The following is a 16903-nucleotide window of genomic DNA, read 5'->3' as shown; positions in this document are numbered from 1 at the left end:
TTCACGTTACAAACGTTACAAATTAGTGGCCAGCACATACACTTTCTGGCCTCAAGCCTTAGTTAAAGGTTCAACAATGAAATTGTGTTGGTTCAAATAGAAATATTTTCCCAATTATCCTAGTCGTAAGAAAAATATTAAAATATCCTTAAAATATCATTATTTATAACTGGATGTATGTAAGATATTAAATATGAAATGGCTTGGTTTAGGACATAAATGATGTATAGGTGAGATAGGTTTATGAACTTTACATTAATCATTTAGATAACTGGATTCAAAGTTTAGGATACAGGAAGCATGACAAGTTCAATCTTCATTTTGGGACCCTGAAAGTCAAAAACAAATACACTGTTAGTTATTTAGTTACTTAGTTACCTGAGTGTCCATCACTGACATTAACATAATTTGTTTGATTGACATCTACTATTGGTTTTGATTGATAAGAGGTCGTACTCACAGGTGATTGGTCCGATGGTGAGGGGTTCGAGGGGGACAGAGGGGGTGACAGAGCGGTATTTCCTTTTGGTGCACACCTGAGGAGAGAGACGAGAAGGAGTCAGAGAGACCAGACACAGACAGAGAGACGAGAAAGAGTCAGAGAGACCAGACACTGAGACAGAGAGACCAGAGACTGAGACAGAGAGACGAGAAGGAGTCAGAAACCACCACACACAAACTGAGTGAGACCAGAGAGAGTCAGAGGGACCAGACACTGAGACAGAGAGACGAGAAGGAGTCAGAGAGACCAGACACTGAGACAGAGAGACGGGACGGAGTCAGAGAGACCAGACACTGAGACAGAGAGACGAGGAGTCAGAGAGACCAGACACTGAGACAGAGAGACGAGAAGGAGTCAGAGAGACCAGACACTGAGACCAGAGAGAGTCAGAGAGACCAGAAACTGAGACAGAGAGATGAGAAGGAGTCAGAGAGACCAGACAATGAGACCAGAGAGAGTCAGAGAGACCAGACACTGAGACAGACGAGAAGGAGTCAGAGAGACCAGACAATGAGACCAGAGAGAGTCAGAGAGACCAGACACTGAGGCAGAGAGACGAGAAGGAGTCAGAGAGATCAGACACTGAGACAGAGAGACGAGAAGGAGTCAGAGAGATCAGACACTGAGACAGAGAGACTCAGGAGAGTCAGAAACCACCACACACAAACTGAGTGAGACCAGAGAGAGACCACAGACTGAGTGAGACCAGAGAGAGACCACAGACTGAGTGAGACCAGAGAGAGACCACAGACTGAGTGAGACCAGAGAGAGACCACAGACTGAGTGAGACCAGAGAGAGACCACAGACTGAGTGAGACCAGAGAGAGACCACAGACTGAGTGAGACCAGAGAGAGACCACAGACTGAGTGAGACCAGAGAGAGACCACAGACTGAGTGAGACCAGAGAGAGACCAGACTGAGTGAGACCAGAGAGAGACCACAGACTGAGTGAGACCAGAGAGAGACCACAGACTGAGTGAGACCAGAGAGAGACCACAGACTGAGTGAGACCAGAGAGAGACCACAGACTGTGAGACCAGAGAGAGACCACAGACTGAGTGAGACCAGAGAGAGACCACAGACTGAGTGAGACCAGAGAGAGACCACAGACTGAGTGAGACCAGAGAGAGACCACAGACTGAGTGAGACCAGAGAGAGACCAGACTGAGTGAGACCAGAGAGAGACCACAGACTGAGTGAGACCAGAGAGAGACCACAGACTGAGTGAGACCAGAGAGAGACCACAGACTGAGTGAGACCAGAGAGAGACCACATACTGAGTGAGACCAGAGAGAGACCACAGACTGAGTGAGACCAGAGAGAGACCAGAGAGAGACCACAGACTGAGTGAGACCAGAGAGAGACCACAGACTGAGTGAGACCAGAGAGAGACCACAGACTGAGTGAGACCAGAGAGAGACCACAGACTGAGTGAGACCACAGACTGAGTGAGACCAGAGAGAGACCACAGACTGAGTGAGACCAGAGAGAGACCAGACTGAGTGAGACCAGAGAGAGACCACAGACTGAGTGAGACCAGAGAGAGACCACAGACTGAGTGAGACCAGAGAGAGAGACCACAGACTGAGTGAGACCAGAGAGAGACCACAGACTGAGTGAGACCACAGACTGAGTGAGACCAGAGAGAGACCACAGACTGAGTGAGACCAGAGAGAGACTACAGACTGAGTGAGACCAGAGAGAGACTACAGACTGAGTGAGACCAGAGAGAGACCACAGACTGAGTGAGACCAGAGAGAGACCACAGACTGAGTGAGACCACAGACTGAGTGAGACCAGAAAGAGACCACAGACTGAGTGAGACCAGAGAGAGACCACATACTGAGTGAGACCAGAGAGAGACCACAGACTGAGTGAGACCAGAGAGAGACCACAGACTGAGTGAGACCAGAGAGAGACCACAGACTGAGTGAGACCAGAGAGAGACCAGACAGAGGGGATGAGTCAGTGGGAAAGATGCAGGACTCACTGGAGTGCAGGAGGAGCTCCTCTGGTCACACAGGCTGAGTCTGCAGTGCAGGAAGACGTCCCGGTAGTCCCCCTGGTACAGGAACAGCAGAGCAGAGAAGCGAGCCCTGAGGGACGAGCCGCTCTCCTCCACCCTCACCTGACGGAATTCAGTCGGACATCTAGGAAACAGGGAGGGTCAGGGTTTAGGTTAGATAACGCAACAGAAAATACACAAACATTAGGGTTCGGTTCCCAGACACAGAATAAGCCTGATCCTGGAGTTTAAAGCATATTCTCAATGGAGAAGCTCCATGTAAAGTGTTGTTAGTCCAGGACCAGACTTCATCTGTGTCTGGGAAAACCTCCTCCATATGTTCCTTGACTATAAACCCAGACACCTGCACACATACTTGTTCTGAATGATGTAGTATCGCATGATGTCTTTAGGGTCGGGGGATTGAGTGGCATAGCAGTCCTCCAGAACCACCACGAAACGCTCCGTCTCGGACTCCTCTACGGACACACCCACGTGCAGCACGGAACCCACCGGCAAGGTGACTCCGCCCGCTGGGTAAGCCTTTGTGAAGTTGTTGCTGTGGTACAGAGTCATGTTGGAGCCCACTCTGGAACCCTTACCGACGTTGGAACCCTTCAGCCTGTCAAATGGGCCAATAGGAGATTTGGTTTTGTTAGATTCCAAATAAACAGAGTAGAACACTCACAGACGTTTAGTAAAGCTGAAACCAAGTTTATTCACCCACTGGGTCATACAGCAGCATAAGGCAACGACATGTTTCCACTAGTGGTAGTATATATATATATATATATATATATAGACCCCAATGTGGGTGGAGCATCCTCCTTCCCTCTAAACATGACATGTTTATTCTGGGCAGGAAGTGATCCAGGCAATAAACTGTTCCTTCTCCCTTAACATGACCTGACCTCCATTCCTCACTAACCCACATGTCTCCATCCTTATCAGTTCCTGCAACCATGTGATTGCCTTTCCTTTACTCAATACATTCCAAGCTTAACTGCCTCCACCACAAACATTCCTCCAACAGATAACCATTAAACATCTGGTGTAGAAACTGCCTCCACCACAAACATTCCTCCAACAGATAACCATTAACATCTGGTGTAGAAACTGCCTCCACCACAAACATTCCTCCAACAGATAACCATTAACATCTGGTGTAGAAACTGCCTCCACCACAAACATTCCTCCTACAGATAACCATTAACATCTGGTGTAGAAACTGCCTCCACCACAAACATTCCTCCTACAGATAACCATTAACATCTGGTGTAGAAACTGCCTCCACCACAAACATTCCTCCTACAGATAACCATTAACATCTGGTGTAGAAACTGCCTCCACCACAAACATTCCTCCAACAGATAACCATTAACATCTGGTGTAGAAACTGCCTCCACCACAAACATTCCTCCAACAGATAACCATTAAACATCTGGTGTAGAAACTGCCTCCACCACAAACATTCCTCCAACAGATAACCATTAACATCTGGTGTAGAAACTGCCTCCACCACAAACATTCCTCCAACAGATAACCATTAACATCTGGTGTAGAAACTGCCTCCACCACAAACATTCCTCCTACAGATAACCATTAACATCTGGTGTAGAAACTGCCTCCACCACAAACATTCCTCCTACAGATAACCATTAACATCTGGTGTAGAAACTGCCTCCACCACAAACATTCCTCCTACAGATAACCATTAACATCTGGTGTAGAAACTGCCTCCACCACAAACATTCCTCCAACAGATAACCATTAACATCTGGTGTAGAAACTGCCTCCACCACAAACATTCCTCCTACAGATAACCATTAACATCTGGTGTAGAAACTGCCTCCACCACAAACATTCCTCCTACAGATAACCATTAACATCTGGTGTAGAAACTGCCTCCACCACAAACATTCCTCCAACAGATAACCATTAACATCTGGTGTAGAAACTGCCTCCACCACAAACATTCCTCCTACAGATAACCATTAACATCTGGTGTAGACACCTGACTATGGTATTCAATATTTAACGTTCAGGAGTCAGAGCCCATCAGTTAAGAGATGCAGTCAGAGATGGTGAAGGACAAACAAAGAGCCTTGGGTGAGAAATGTACTTTACAGGCTCAGTAAAATGAATCGTTAATATTATTATTTATAATAATTATAATTAAAATAGTTCTAATAAAAATAATAAATACACATTATTGTTGAAATGAATCGTTAATATTAATATTTATAATAATTATAATTAAAATAGTTCTAATAAAAATAATAAATACACATTATTGTTGAAACACTTTTCAAGACACCCAAAGTCACTTTAGATAGGCAAGATAAGAAATTATTATTATTATAGTTTTAACACCATTACACAGCCAGCTTCAACTGAGTATCCTGGTGGAACAACCAGAACAACCAGTAGTGTGATGAGTGGACAGAGGAGGTGATAAACTCTTAACTAATTACCTAAAGGATCATCAAGAACCACGGGTTTGGAGTATAAACTGTCCACGCATGAACAGAATACTGACAGTCTGACATTTGTTGGCCCGCATTGTTTTACATTGTGCTACATTATATTACATTGTGTTACAGGGTTTGGTTTTAGAAGTGGGGGGGGGCAATAATTATTATCATTTTTAAATCCAGTCGTATAAACACTCCAAACAGCCCCCCCGTCCCATGTCCCCCCCGTCCCATGTCCCCCCCCGTCCCATGTCCCCCGTCCCATGTCCCCCCCCCGTACCATGTCCCCCCGCCCCTGTTGTGTTACATTGTCCATGTTCTACAGTGTTTACTGTCACGTCTCCACTTACAACAGGTAGGGTTTGATGGCCACATCCAGGCTGGTCTCTGATTCCAGGGGGTAGGCACAGGAGAAAGGCACGCTCACGGGTCGGCTGAAGGACACGGCGTGAACGTGGTAGATGAATAAACTGTTGGAAAAGATGGCGTCAGTTCCGTTTGTCTGGTGAAAGGGGGAAAAGGGAAGGAGATTAGAAGCCAGGAGAGGACCTCTCACCAGTTCTCACAATAATACCATTCTTGGACTATTTCAGTTCATCTGTTCATCATTTTCTGTTGATGGCAACATGTCTCACAGCAAGTGCTCTCTGTTGAATGTTTCGGTGAGGAACGGGGTGAAAGGGTCTGTTCTCACCACCAGAGTGTTTCCGCAGGCGCCCTCCGTGCGCTCCACCTGGTACCATACCATGCCTCCACGCTCTCCGTGAGCGGTACACCGGGGGTCGGCCAGGTTAGCGGTGGTGGCGTCCAGACCAGCGGCCTCCAGGTTAGTCCTGTTGAGACCCACCTGTATCAGGCTCCGCCCACATACTACCTCTGGGTGCAGCAAAACAGGCTGATCTGTAAGAGAGGAAGAGAGAGACAGAGGAATGAGAAAAGAAAGAGTGTTATTCAAGAACCCCAAATGAAAAGAAGGAATTACAAAAAAATAAATAATAATAAATATAAAAATAATAATTTCTAAATGGTTCTTCGGCTGTTTCCAGAGGATAACCCTTTTTGTTTCCAGGTCGAACCCTCTAGGGAAGGGGTTCAACTTGGAACCCAATAGGGTTCTACCTGGAACCAAAAAAGGGTTCTTCACAGGGCTCTCTTATGGGGACAGCCGAAGAACCCTTTTCGGTTCTAGATAGCACCTGTTTTTCTAAGAGTGTACAGTACATAGGTCCTCAAGCAGGTGTTTTCTGAGAACTCACCTGGCCTCTCACACCGCCAAGTGACCCCATCGGTGCTCACGCAGGTCTCCCCCGCTCGGCAGGAACCACACATTGCTTTAGGCGTAGTCGTGGCAACCTGCGACTGTGTTGTTGTTGTGGTGCGATTGTTCTCTACTGGTGTTTTTGTCGAGGTGACAACATCTACTGGTGATTTTGTCGTAGGGGTGATATTTACGGATGTTTGTGTTGTCGTGGTGATCTTAATAGGTGTTTGTGTTGTCATGGTGATCTTAGCAGGTGTTTGTGTTGTTGTGGTGTCTTTTACAGGTGCATTTGTTGTCTTCGTGACCTTTACAGGGGTTTGTGTTGTCGTGTTGACCTTTACAGGTGCTTTTGTTGTTGTGGTTGTTGTTGTTGTGGTGGTTGTTGTTGTGGTTGTTGTTCTGACTGGTTTTGGTGTTGTGGTGAGAGGTGACACATCTGGAACAAGGAGTTAAACAGGAGACACAGTTACGAGGGAACATTCATCACTCATGATTTGAAAGAACTAGTATGCTGGTATTACCAGAATCAATATGAATGAATGGATGAATATGCTGAGTGCTGTTGATATCTAGGGCCATAAGAAGAACATCATGGTGTATATAACCAGCTGGTGAATGACTAAGCAGTAAACAGTTTAAAAATAAATACAATAACTTCAATTCAAAAGGCAGAACAACCACAACAAGCCCCACTCAGAACTTGGCAAAGCACGGGGCAGAACCTTACATGCACAATAGGCGAAGTAGCACCCGGGAGGCATGACGAACTTGTACACAAAGTAGTTCCCAGGACATGCCTTGACGTGGATGGGCTGAGACTGCACCCAGCAGCAGTCCCCATTGAAGCTGGCGCAGACTGCACTCTGGACAATTTCATCCACCTGCTGGGGGGGAGGAAACGCCAGCCACAAGGGAGCCTGGGTGCCGCACTTGAACGAATCCACGCACTTGTCCGGCATGGACACGCTCTGGTTGCCGATGAACATGCGGTAATAGCCGTCCCAGCGGACGTAGCGGTCGCAGTGCTTGTTGCCCACGTGGTTGTTGGTGGAACGCCAGGCATCGTTCAGGACCGTGTAGATCTTGCAGGGGTTGGCGCACTGCTGGATGCCGTCGACCGTGATGCAGTCCTCCCCGTCAGCGCACTCGTTGAAGCCGCAGCTGAACCGGACGTGGGCAAGGTTGGTGTTGGAGCGGCGGACACGGCGAGGGGCGTGGTGGTCGACGGTGGCGGTGTGGCCAGGTAAACAGACGAGGCCGTCTCCGGAGAAGCCCTTCTTACAGGTGCATGTGATGTCACCTGCCGTGGGGGAGGTGCGGCAGACGGCTTGTTCGTGACACGCCTCGCAGCTGGTGACAATCGTACCTGTGGGAATTTGGGAATATATGGGTTCATCGTCTTTTTAGGTTGAGGTATCATGATACACCTGAATTGTTTTGATGCTTCCATTTTAAGGTTCTGAGACTAAAGAGCAGAAAAGATACAGAAGTCAGTTGTGTGGTGGGTTATTTAAGCAATAAGGCATGAATATATGTACATGGCCAATATACCACAGGCATGATGCATACCACAAACCCCAGTTGCCTTATTGCTATTATAAACTGGTTACCAATGAAATTAGAGGACTAAAAATATATGGTCTGATATACCACGGCTTTCAGCCAATCAGCATTCAGGGCTCGAACCACCCAGTTTATAAAAACCATTAAACTCTATAAAAATACTTAGCAAATACAATAATAAATTCATAATACATGTATCCCTATACTGTCTAACCAAATATATTTGATCTCTTAATATGGCAGACACTCAGTGAGAAAATCTATTTTACAAATTATATATTGTCTGTCATATATAGTATTCATTATTTAATATATGTTATGGAGACACCTACTCATTCAAGGGTCTATCTTCTGTATACCGCCCCTACCTTGTCACAATACAACTGAAACGCATTGAGAAGGAAAGAAATTGAAAGCATTCCAGGTGACTACCTAATGAAGCTGGTTGAGAGAATGCCAAGAGTGTGCAAAGCTCTCATTGAGTCAAAGGGTTGCTACTTTGAAGAATCAAACACTTTTTGTTGGTTACTACATGAGTCCATATGTGTTATTTCATAGTTTTGATGTCTTCACTATTATCCTACAATGTAAAAAAGAGCAAAAATAAAGAAAAACACTTTAATGAGTTCAAACTTTTGACTGGTACTGTAAATATTTTGATGTATTAAATATATAGTATATTTGTGTGTACCTGAGGTACGTCCAGCTGTTGATGTATTAAATATATAGTATATATGTGTGTACCTGAGGTACGTCCAGCTGTTGATGTATTAAATATATAGTATATTTGTGTGTACCTGAGGTATGTCCAGCTGTTGATGTATTAAATATATAGTATATTTGTGTGTACCTGAGGTATGTCCAGCTGTTGATGTATTAAATATATAGTATATTTGTGTGTACCTGAGGTATGTCCAGCTGTTGATGTATTAAATATATAGTATATTTGTGTGTACATGAGGTATGTCCAGCTGTTGATGTATTAAATATATAGTATATTTGTGTGTACCTGAGGTATGTCCAGCTGTTGATGTCCAGCTGTTGATGTATTAAATATATAGTATATTTGTGTGTACCTGAGGTATGTCCAGCTGTTGATGTATTAAATATATAGTATATTTGTGTGTACCTGAGGTACGTCCAGCTGTTGATGTATTAAATATATAGTATATATGTGTGTAGCTGAGGTACGTCCAGCTGTTGATTTATTAAATATATAGTATATTTGTGTGTACCTGAGGTATGTCCAGCTGTTGATGTCCAGCTGTTGATGTATTAAATATATAGTATATTTGTGTGTACCTGAGGTATGTCCAGCTGTTGATGTATTAAATATATAGTATATATGTGTGTACCTGAGGTACGTCCAGCTGTTGATGTATTAAATATATAGTATATATGTGTGTACCTGAGGTACGTCCAGCGCTGGACAGAACCAGTAGAGGCACCAGCAGAGCCACCAGGATCATCCTCAACACTAGTTTCTTCTACAGGGGCAGAAACGGGGAACACAACCTGAAGGAAAATACACTGATTATATTCATCCACACTTTATCCACAATTTACATCTACTGGAAAGTCAGTCACGTTTAAATGCAAGTTTGACTTGATTTAATTTGACTGTATCTATACAGGTCATCCTATGGTGATAAAACACGTTTTATTTTCTGTCACAAGACTGCAATTAACCCCGTTACAACACATCTAATACAATAATATATATTAAGCACGGACACACATTCTCTGGAGGGTATTATAACAACACATCTAATACAATAATATATATTAAGCACGGACACACGTTCTCTGGAGGGTATTATAACAACACATCTAATACAATAATATATATTAAGCACGGACACACATTCTCTGGAGGGTATTATAACAACACATCTAATACAATAATATATATTAAGCACGGACACACGTTCTCTGGAGGGTATTATAACAACACATCTAATACAATAATATATATTAAGCACGGACACACGTTCTCTGGAGGGTATTATAACAACACATCTAATACAATAATATATATTAAGCACGGACACACGTTCTCTGGAGGGTATTATAACAACACATCTAATACAATAATATATATTAAGCACGGACACACATTCTCTGGAGGGTATTATAACAACACATCTAATACAATAATATATATTAAGCATGGACACACGTTCTCTGGAGGGTATTATAACAACACATCTAATACAATAATATATATTAAACATGGACACACATTCTCTGGAGGGTATTATCACAACACATCTAATACAATAATATATATTAAACACGGACACACATTCTCTGGAGGGTATTATAACAACACATCTAATACAATAATATATATTAAACATGGACACACATTCTCTGGAGGGTATTATAACAACACATCTAATACAATAATATATATTAAACATGGACACACATTCTCTGGAGGGTATTATAACAACACATCTAATACAATAATATATATTAAACACGGACACATGTTCTCTGGAGGGTATTATAACAACACATCTAATACAATAATATATATTAAGCACGGACATACATTCTCTGGAGGGTATTATAACATTTCAAACTTAGTTCAGATATATTCATTTCACCAAACCAAAAATAATTTTGTTTAACCATACAGTATGAATAGTGATCTGAGAGGAGTACTGACTTACCAAATGTTGATGCTGACTGCTGGAACACACCTGTAAACGAGGCATTTATACACTGGTTATCGGGGAGGGGGGGAAACGGGTCACATTGTGCAATATTCCCAGGGACAATACCTTAACCTGGGTCCCAGTCTGTTCAGCTCTCATTCCACTCCTTGCCACTCCTTGTCATGATAAACTGTTTGGCAATGACACAGAGTACATGGAGTGAAATGTCAGACGAAACGGACTGGATTTCAGACTAACAATAGGTGTGGAAGAGGTTCAATGACAACTATCAATGTTCATACGTAAGGAATGCAACAATCGCCTGATAACCATGGAAACCTGGGCTGTGATTAAGCTAAAGTCTATATGCTCTGTTGGGTGGCATGCCGAATAAATTGGATGTTTTCAAACAAACTAAACAAACTTAAAATAAATCTCCAAAACCTTAAATCAACAGTACAGGTGTGGTGGCTGATGGGTAGCATTAGGTCAACACCATATGATATATGAGGTGATTCATGTCTCACAATAACCCAGAGAACAATTTAACATTTGGCTGACTTCTTACCCCCAAGACATGCTAACCTCTCACCATTACAATAACAGGGAGGTTAGCATTATATATATCATACCCCCAAGACATGCTAACCTCCCACCATTACAATAACAGGGAAGGTTAGCATTATATATCATACCCCAAGACATGCTAACCTCTCACCATGACCAATAACAGGGAGGTTAGCATTATATATCATACCCCAAGACATGCTAACCTCTCACCATTACAATAACAGGGGAGGTTAGCATTATATATCATACCCCAAGACATGCTAACCTCTCACCATTACAATAACAGGGGAGGTTAGCATTATATATCATACCCCCAAGACATGCTAACCTCCCACCATTACAATAACAGGGGAGGTTAGCATTATATATCATACCCCAAGACATGCTAACCTCCCACCATTACAATAACAGGGGAGGTTAGCATTATATATCATACCCCCAAGACATGTTAACCTCTCACCATTACAATAACAGGGAAGGTTAGCATTATATATCATACCCCCAAGACATGCTAACCTCTCACCATTACAATAACAGGGAGGTTAGCATTATATATATCATACCCCCAAGACATGCTAACCTCTCACCATTACAATAACAGGGAGGTTAGCATTATATATATCATACCCCCAAGACATGCTAACCTCCCACCATTACAATAACAGGGGAGGTTAGCATTATATATATCATACCCCCAAGACATGCTAACCTCCCACCATTACAATAACAGGGGAGGTTAGCATTATATATATCATACCCCCAAGACATGCTAACCTCCCACCATTACAATAACAGGGGAGGTTAGCATTTTTGGGGGGAGTATGACATTTATGCCTTTAACTTTCTAACTCATTATTAACAATTAATTCAGGATTATCTGTAACCATGGTAGCATCCACATGAATGTAGAAGTGTTTAGAAACATATTCTATTCTTATTTACGTTTAAAAGTGACTCCAAAATAACACAATACATTATTTACCATAAATTTCTATTGGGCACAAAATAATCTGAAACACAACAAGAACAAATAGCAAACGCATCCAACTAATGTATGTAGTCATTGTGTGCTATGCATATGGGACTAAATACTTTACTTTTTACTACTTTAATATCCATGTAAGTGAATTTGTCCCAATACTTTCGGTCTCCTAAAATCAGTCGACTGTATACTAAAGGTTCTGCAATTTCTAAACAGTTCACCCGATATGGATGAAAATACCCTCAAATTAAAGCTGACAGGCTGCACTTTAACCTCAACGTTAGCAAATCATTTCAAATCCAAAGTGCCGGAGTACAGAGCCAAAACAACTAAATATGTGTCACTGTCTCGATACTTTTGGAGCTCACTGTCCAGTGTTCTTGTCATTGTTCCCTTTATCGTTCAGTTTATTGTCTTCTGTTTGTACTATAGATATGCCTGTTTCAACTATGTCTCTCTCACCTAATACATCTCCATTTAGTCTTCTGTTTGTACTATAGATATGCCTGTTTCAACTATGTCTCTCTCACCTAATACATCTCCATTTAGTCTTCTGTTTGTACTATAGATATGCCTGTTTCAACTGTCTCTCTCACCTAATACATCTCCATTTAGTCTTCTGTTTGTACTATAGATATGCCTGTTTCAACTGTGTCTCTCACCTAATACATCTCCATTTAGTCTTCTGTTTGTACTATAGATATGCCTGTTTCAACTATGTCTCTCTCACCTAATACATCTCCTGTTATGTACTAGAGTGAAGACCCAAAAGCGGTTTTAACAGAAAACAGAGTTCTTTAATGAAAAAACAGGAATGGCATAAATCCTCTTCCGACGTTGTATAGTGCAGGATGCACCTGCCAGGCCGACTCCGACAGGATAGGACAAGGTGGAAGCAAACGAGACGATAGCTTGCTTCTGGCATGAAAAACACAAACAAGAATCAGACCCTGAAAGTAGCAGGAACAGAGAGAGAAATAGAGACCTAATCAGAGGAGAAAGAGAGAACAGGTGGGAAAGGATGAATGAGCTAGTTAGGGGAGATGTAGAACAGCTGAAGAAGGAGAGACAGAGAAGGTAACCTAATAAGACCAGCAGAGAGAGACAGAGTGAAGAGAAAGGACAGGAACAGACATAATAAGACATGACAGTACCCCCACTCACCGAGCGCCTCCTGGCGCACTCGAGAGGAAACCTGGCGGCAACGGAGGAAATCATCGATCAGCGAACGGTCCAGCACGTCCCGAGAGGGAACCCAACTCCTCTCCTCAGGACCGTACCCCTCCCAATCCACTAGGTACTGATGACCACGGCCCCGAGGGCGCATGTCCAAAATCTTACGAACCCTGTAGATAGGTGCGCCTCGACAAGGATGGGGGGAGGGACGAGCGGGGGCGCGAAGAACGGGCTTAACACAGGAGACATGGAAGACCGGGTGAACGCGACAAAGATAGCGCGGGAGAAGAAGTCGCACTGCGACAGGATTAATGACCTGAGAAATACGGAACGGACCAATGAACCGCGGGGCCAACTTGCGAGAAGCTGTCTTAAGGGGAAGGTTCTGAGTGGAGAGCCATACTCTCTGACCGCAACAATATCTAGGACTCTTGGTCCTACGCTTATTAGCGGCCCTCACAGTCTGCGCCCTATTACGGCAAAGTGCCGACCTGACCCCCTTCCAGGTGCGCTCGCAACGCTGGACAAAAGCCTGAGCGGAGGGGACGCAGGACTCGGCGAGCTGAGATGAGAACAGCGGAGGCTGGTACCCGAGGCTACTCTGAAAAGGAGATAGACCGGTAGCAGACGAAGGAAGCGAGTAGTGGGCGTACTCTGCCCAGGGGAGCTGTTCTGACCAAGACGCAGGGTTACGAAAAGAAAGACTGCGTAAAATGCGACCAACAGTCTGATTGGCCCGTTCGGCTTGACCGTTAGACTGGGGATGAAAGCCGGACGAGAGACTGACGGAAGCCCCAATCAAACGGCAAAACTCCCTCCAAAATTGAGACGTGAACTGCGGGCCTCTGTCTGAAACGACGTCTGACGGAAGGCCATGAATTCGGAAAACATTCTCGATAATGATCTGAGCCGTCTCCTTAGCAGAAGGGAGCTTAGCGAGAGGAATGAAATGAGCCGCCTTAGAGAATCTATCGACAACCGTAAGAATAACTGTCTTCCCCGCTGATGAAGGCAGTCCGGTGATAAAATCTAAAGCGATGTGAGACCACGGTCGAGAGGGAATGGGAAGCGGTCTGAGACGGCCGGCAGGAGGAGAGTTCCCAGATTTAGTCTGCGCGCAGACCGAACAAGCAGCGACAAATCGACACGCGTCACGTTCCCGAGTGGGCCACCAGAAACGCTGGCGAATGGAAGCGAGCGTACCCCGAACGCCGGGGTGGCCGGCTAACTTGGCAGAGTGGGCCCACTGAAGAACGGCCGGACGAGTAGGAACGGGAACGAACAGAAGGTTCCTAGGACAAGCTCGCGGCGACGGAGTGTGAGCGAGTGCTTGCTTTACCTGCCTCTCAATTCCCCAGACAGTCAAGTGGAGACCTCAGAAGAACTGAAGAGACGAGATAAAGCATCAGGCTTGGTGTTTTTTGAGCCCAGACGATAAGAAATAACAAACTCGAAACGAGCGAAAAACAGAGCCCAACGAGCCTGACGCGCATTAAGTCGTTTGGCTGAACGGATGTACTCAAGGTTCCTATGGTCAGTCCAAACGACAAAAGGAACGGTCGCCCCCTCCAACCACTGTCGCCATTCGCCTAGGGCTAAGCGGATGGCGAGCAGTTCGCGATTACCAACATCATAGTTACGTTCTGACGGCGATAAGCGATGAGAGAAAAACGCGCAAGGATGGACCTTGCCGTCAGAGAGAGAGCGCTGAGAAAGAATGGCTCCCACGCCCACCTCTGACGCGTCAACCTCAACAACAAACTGTCTAGAGATGTCAGGTGTAACAAGAATAGGTGCGGATGTAAAACGATTCTTAAGAAGATCAAAAGCTCCCTGGGCGGAAACGGACCACTTAAAGCACGTCTTAACAGAAGTAAGGGCTGTGAGGGAAGCTGCCACCTGACCGAAATTACGGATGAAACGACGATAGAAATTAGCGAAGCCCAGAAAGCGCTGCAGCTCGACGCGTGACTTAGGAACGGGCCAATCAATGACAGCCTGGACCTTAGCGGGATCCATCTTAATGCCCTCAGCGGAAATAACGGAACCGAGAAAAGGGACAGAGGCGGCATGAAAAGTGCACTTCTCAGCCTTCACATAAAGACAGTTCTCCAAAAGGCGCTGGAGGACGCGTCGCACGTGCTGAACATGAATCGGGAGAGACGGTGAAAAAATCAGGATATCGTCCATGTAAACGAAAACAAAAATGTTCAGCATGTCTCTCAGGACGTCGTTAACTAGTGCCTGAAAGACAGCTGGAGCGTTAACGAGGCCGAAAGGAAGAACCCGGTATTCAAAGTGCCCTAACGGAGTGTTAAACGCCGTCTTCCACTCGTCCCCCTCCCTGATGCGCACGAGATGGTAGGCGTTACGAAGGTCCAATTTGGTGAAAAACCTGGCTCCCTGCAGGATCTCGAAGGCTGAAGACATAAGAGGAAGCGGATAACGATTCTTAACTGTTATGTCATTCAGCCCTCGATAATCCACGCATGGGCGCAGGGACCCGTCCTTCTTCTGAACAAAAAAACCCCCGCTCCGGCGGGAGAGGAGGAGGAGACTATGGTACCGGCGTCGAGCGAAACAGACAAATAATCCTCGAGAGCCTTACGTTCGGGAGCCGACAGAGAGTATAATCTACCCCGGGGGGAGTAGTTCCCGGAAGGAGATCAATACTACAGTCATACGACCGGTGTGGAGGGAGAGAAGTGGCCTTGGAACGACTGAACACCGTGCGCAGATCGTGATACTCCTCCGGCACCCCTGTCAAATCGCCAGGCTCCTCCTGTGAAGAAGAGACAGAGGAAACAGGAGGGATAGCAGACATTAAACAGGTCACATGACAAGAAACATTCCAGGATAGGATAGTATTACTAGACCAATTAATAGAAGGGTTATGGCGCACTAGCCAGGGATGACCCAAAACAACAGGTGTAAAAGGTGAACGAAAAATTAAAAAAGAAATGGTTTCGCTATGATTACCAGAGACAGTGAGGGTTAAAGGCAGCGTCTCACGCTGAATCTTGGGGAGAGAACTACCATCTAAAGCGAACAAGGCCGTGGGCTCCCCTAACTGTCTGAGAGGAATGTCATGTTCCCGAGCCCAGGTCTCGTCCATAAAACAGCCCTCCGCCCCAGAGTCTATCAAGGCACTGCAGGAAGCAGATGAACCGGGCCAGCGGAGATGGACCGGAAAGGTAGTGCATGATCTTGAAGGAGAGACCTGAGTAGTTGCGCTCACCAGTAGCCCTCCTCTTACTGATGAGCTCTGGCTTTTACTGGGCATGAGGTGACAAAATGACCAGCGGAGCCGCAGTAGAGACAGAGGCGATTGGTGATTCTCCGTTCCTTCTCCTTGGCCGAGATGCGGATACCCCCCAGCTGCATAGGCTCAGCATCCGAGCCGGCGGAGGAGGGTGGCAGTGATGCGGCAGGTGGCAGTGATGTGGAGAGGGGAGCAACGGAGAACGCGAACTCCTTTCCACGAGCTCGGCGACGAAGATCAAACCGTCGCTCTATGCGAATAGCGAGAGCTATTAAGGAGTCCAGACTGGAAGGAACCTCCCGGGAGAGGATCTCATCCTTAACCTCGACGAGGAGACCCTCCAGAAAATGAGCGAGCAAAGCCGGCTCGTTCCAGTCACTAGAGGCAGCGAGAGTGCGAAACTCAATAGAATAATCCGTTATGGATCGATTCCCCTGACATAGG

General features: G+C 45.2%; 1 protein-coding gene across 1 annotated transcript; it reads right to left on the bottom strand.

Annotated features, from left to right (window-relative positions):
• LOC135525706 (pancreatic secretory granule membrane major glycoprotein GP2-like) lies at positions 1–7803 on the bottom strand. The gene is made up of 10 exons (XM_064953500.1): positions 7782–7803; positions 6971–7609; positions 6591–6679; positions 6239–6458; positions 5677–5882; positions 5333–5484; positions 2885–3130; positions 2494–2653; positions 461–536; positions 1–329 (listed from the first exon to the last, which is right to left on the bottom strand). Exons 1-10 carry the CDS (start codon positions 7801–7803, stop codon positions 310–312), a joined length of 1830 nt encoding a protein of 609 aa, XP_064809572.1. The 3' UTR covers positions 1–309.
• Between the last annotated feature and the right edge of the window lie 9100 nt (positions 7804–16903).

This window comes from Oncorhynchus masou, chromosome 5 (assembly GCF_036934945.1).
Source record: "Oncorhynchus masou masou isolate Uvic2021 chromosome 5, UVic_Omas_1.1, whole genome shotgun sequence".
Lineage (NCBI taxonomy): Eukaryota > Metazoa > Chordata > Actinopteri > Salmoniformes > Salmonidae > Oncorhynchus > Oncorhynchus masou.
This window is presented reverse-complemented; position numbering and strand designations above follow the sequence as displayed.